Source organism: Oratosquilla oratoria, chromosome 13, assembly GCF_046742065.1.
Source record: "Oratosquilla oratoria isolate Oo_2021 chromosome 13, ASM4674206v1, whole genome shotgun sequence".
Classification (NCBI taxonomy): Eukaryota; Metazoa; Arthropoda; class Malacostraca; order Stomatopoda; family Squillidae; genus Oratosquilla; species Oratosquilla oratoria.
Window position 1 is genome coordinate 21,881,937 of NC_134789.1, and position 3,990 is coordinate 21,885,926.

At 36.6% G+C, this 3,990-nt stretch overlaps 1 protein-coding gene across 1 annotated transcript in view; it reads right to left on the reverse strand.

Annotated features, from left to right (window-relative positions):
- Positions 1-341: 341 nt before the first annotated feature.
- Positions 342-3,990, reverse strand: part of LOC143032343 (uncharacterized) — a 251,376-nt gene continuing 247,727 nt past the window's right edge. Inside the window, exon 4 of the mRNA XM_076196926.1 lies at positions 342-1,877. Coding sequence (XP_076053041.1) covers positions 1,630-1,877 — 248 coding nt within the window. The 3' untranslated portion in view covers positions 342-1,629. The remainder of the gene's footprint in view (positions 1,878-3,990) is intronic.

Genomic DNA, 3,990 nt, shown 5'->3' on the forward strand with positions numbered 1-3,990 from the left:
TATATATATATATATATATATATATATATATATATATATATTATATATATATAGTGGAAAGGGTGGTGAGGTGAACACCAAAAAGACCGTAGGAGTTTTATTACTAACGTTTCGTCCTTAAAGGACTTTCTCATACTCTGAGGAAGTCCTTTAAGGACGAAACGTTAGTAATAAAAATCCTACGAGCTTTTTGGTGTTTACCTCACCACCCTTTCCACTCAATCGCTCATACATACATATATATATATGTATATATATATATATATATATATATATATATTATATATATATATACATACATACATATGTATGTGTGTAATGCATGAAATGGGTGTATGTAATGTACTTACTGTATGTATGCACGTATATAATTCGTGAAGTATGGAGAACATTTTACAATTCAATTAAAAAATGTGTTGTTGAACTCGTGACGTCATGGCTAGATATGTTTTTATTTTTATTTTTCCCAAGAAGCATTACTCATTTGATTATTAGTAAAGATACGAATTCATTATTACTTTCTTAAATAATCTAAAACAAATTCAGTGTTACGCTGATTTTTTAAATGACATGCTAACTTTGAAGGGTGTGTCCTTCAAGAGATGTCTCGTTATTGTGCCATTGTTGGTGATTGGAAAGTTTAACCAGTCTGTGCTTTTATTTAATGAGAATCGACTACCGTATCGTTTTTAAGATTAATAGGATGAGTGAAGTAGGTATGTATTCACCTGTTTAAGGCGAAAACGTGTTTAATGATATTGATAAGGATTATGATTTGAACACTGATATGATAACAGGAATTGAATTATTCCATAACCGAAATTATGATTTCTATAAAGATAATTTATTTTTAGCTTAATAGGGCATAGTTACCACACGGTTAAAATGTTTTGTCATTTGACATTTTATGAATTCAGTTCGATTTAATTCAAAACTGAAATTTGAAGATATCTATAGTCGTCAGTATTGTTTGCTTTTGTGCTTCAATGCGACGTAAGACTACATTACTGTACGAAACCAAACGAAGAAAGAAAATTAATAATGCTTCTAAACTTATGGCAATGCAACTCAACTAGACAATTGTCAAAACTTCTAGGCAGTGATGGTGACAAGTTTCATTGTACTGATTTTTTTTGTCTTTGAAGTAATTAAGCATCATGCTTCTAGATATAGGGATGTTCTAAATACAACTACAATTGCGAGTCCTTTTTAAAATACGAATATTTGATTCTTGATACTTGACAACATAGTATCTTAAAGATACGTTTGGCACATTGTACTGATAAAAAGAAAATATCTTAAATTCGCTCGAAGGAATTGGAGGTACGGAGATGTTGCTCGGCAAAGTTGCAGCGGAGATAGAAATGTGTCCCAAGAGCTGATTTCGTTGTACGAAGTTCAATCCACCTCGTAAGCTCTTAGCTGGGTATAGTTCACCGTTACAAACATACGTGACGAGAAGGTGGAGACCTTATCTTCCTCCTCCTTTTCCATCTTCCCCCTCCTCCTCCAACTCCCCGTTCCTCTTCAAGATTCGAACGTTTGAACTACTTGATGTTCTATCTAGAATCTAGGATCTACTTAAAGATTTTAGAAAAAAAAAAAAAATTGGAACAGAGAGCAGTTTCGTTATATTCCTTCCCCGTCCATAAACCGCCGCACCCACACCAGCGCCATCTGCAGCGCCAGCAGGAGCCCGGTGACAGGGCTCGTCGCCATTGCAGCGTCCTTGTTGCAGCCGTCGCCCTTGCAGCAGGTGACGCAGTCGTAGTGGTCCTTGGAGGTGTCGCACGTCAGGCCAAGGTTGCTGGAGACGCTCGGTGAGAAGTTGCACGGCGCCAGGGCGCAACGCTTCTCGATGCGGCGATCTTCACCAGCTGCAAAAGAAAAATGTAAAAAAGAAATGAAAAAGAAAGAAAATAATAGTAATTTTGAATATATATATGTATATATATATATATATATATATAAATATATATATATATATGTGTATGTATGTATGTATATACATATTGATTTTTGAGAAAAACACCATAAATCTTGTTTAGATTTTGAAAAAAAAAAAAAAAAAAAACGAGCCACGGGGTATGCAGGTTACTGCTTCGCAGGGCGCCTTTGGCAGGAACTCATCAGATCTACACGACTCCAACAGATCTACAGGACTCCACTACATTGAAAATGAAAGAAAAATTATTTCTATATTATATTAAGAAACCGAAAATATTGCTTTGACTTTTGAAAAATAAAACCAAAAATATTGTTTTGATTCTTTATCGGCGACCGTTTCGGAACCCCATAGGTACTACTACTACTCACGCACAGTACTGACTGCACAAGCCATAGTGAAATTATCTACGGACTAGAGACACGGAACAGCTTTATGGTCAGAGACTCATTTTCACACACACACACACACACACACACACACACACACACACACACACACACACACACACACACACACACACACACACACACACACACACACACACACACACACACACACACACACACACACACACACACACACACACACACACACACACACACACACACACACACACTTCAACGAACGGGCGGCTTAGAAGACGTTCTGAAGAAAATTGAAGTTTCGTGGATCCCAACGCAAAGAGAAGTGCCTATTGTATTTACAGGGGGGGGGGAAATTGCTCGTGGGGTAGTGGGAAAGTAGGGAAAGAGGAGAAGGGGAGGGTTTGCTGAGGGAAATGGAAGGAAATGAGGAAGGAGAGGACTTGGCCCAGGCAGACAGGCGAAAGGTAAACAAACGGCCCCCCGACCAGCTTTGCGACGATGAAATGTCTAATAAAAATGTAAAGATTAGAAGTATAGATAAGAGCAATACAGTAGAAAGTGATGAGAATATTTTCCAGGGATTTAAAGAGGGTGGGGGGACACAAACCCCCCCCCCCCCCGACTGACAAGACTAGAAGAGAAGGTCAATAAGATGATCGAGGACTTGGAGCGTAGGTTCGGTTATGTTAACAACATTGTACGGAGGGTTGAAAAATTGGAAGAACTAGAGAAGGCGAACAAAAACTTAACTAAGGAAATTGAAGAATTAAAAAAACAGTTAAAAGAAGTAAAAGAAGAGAATAAAGTCTTAAAGGAGAATAATAAGGAGAACAAGGAGGGTTGGAAAAAAATCCAAGAAAATAGCAAAGTTGCATTCACTGACATAATCAGACAGCAAATGAATGAACAAACTGAAAACTCAGTTATTAAAGTGATGAGACAGAAGGAGAATATAGTAAGAGACTTAGCAGACAGAAAGAAATGTATAATTATATTAGGAATGGAAGAGAAACATAACCCAGATAGAACCACAAGAATCAAAGAGGAAAATGAAAAAGTAAGAAATTTACTAGAATTAGTTCAGGAAGATGAACCAGAAATAATGAAACAAATCGAAGAGAAATTCAGGCTCGGGAAATATAGTACAGACAAGACCAGACCAATTAAGATTAAATTCAGGTCACAAACTACGGCTGAGAATATCTTATCCAAAACAGGGAAACTAGCAACAAGTGAACAATATAAAAAGGTATGGATAAAAAGGGAAACGAATAAAGAGGAAAGAGAGGAGAAAAAACAGAAAAGACTTGAAGCTAAGGAAAAAAACGAGATAAGAACGGAGTCAGAAAAAGAGAGATTCTATTGGAGAGTAGTGAATATGAAACTAAAGAAAGTCGACATACAAGAGAAAAACAAAAGGGAAACAGAGAACACAATGGAAGTGGCAGAAAACTAAGAGTGTCTTACACAAATATAAATGGATTAATAACAGGATTGAATGAGCTGAATGGTTATTTGAAAGAAAAAGAACCAGACATAATGGGAATTGTAGAAACAAAATTAAAAGGTCCACTACCACCCAACAGTGTAGGACATGATGCATATAATTATTGGATTAGAAACAGAGTGAAAAAGAAAGGGGGTTGAGTTATGTTCCTGACAAAGAAGGATATAAAC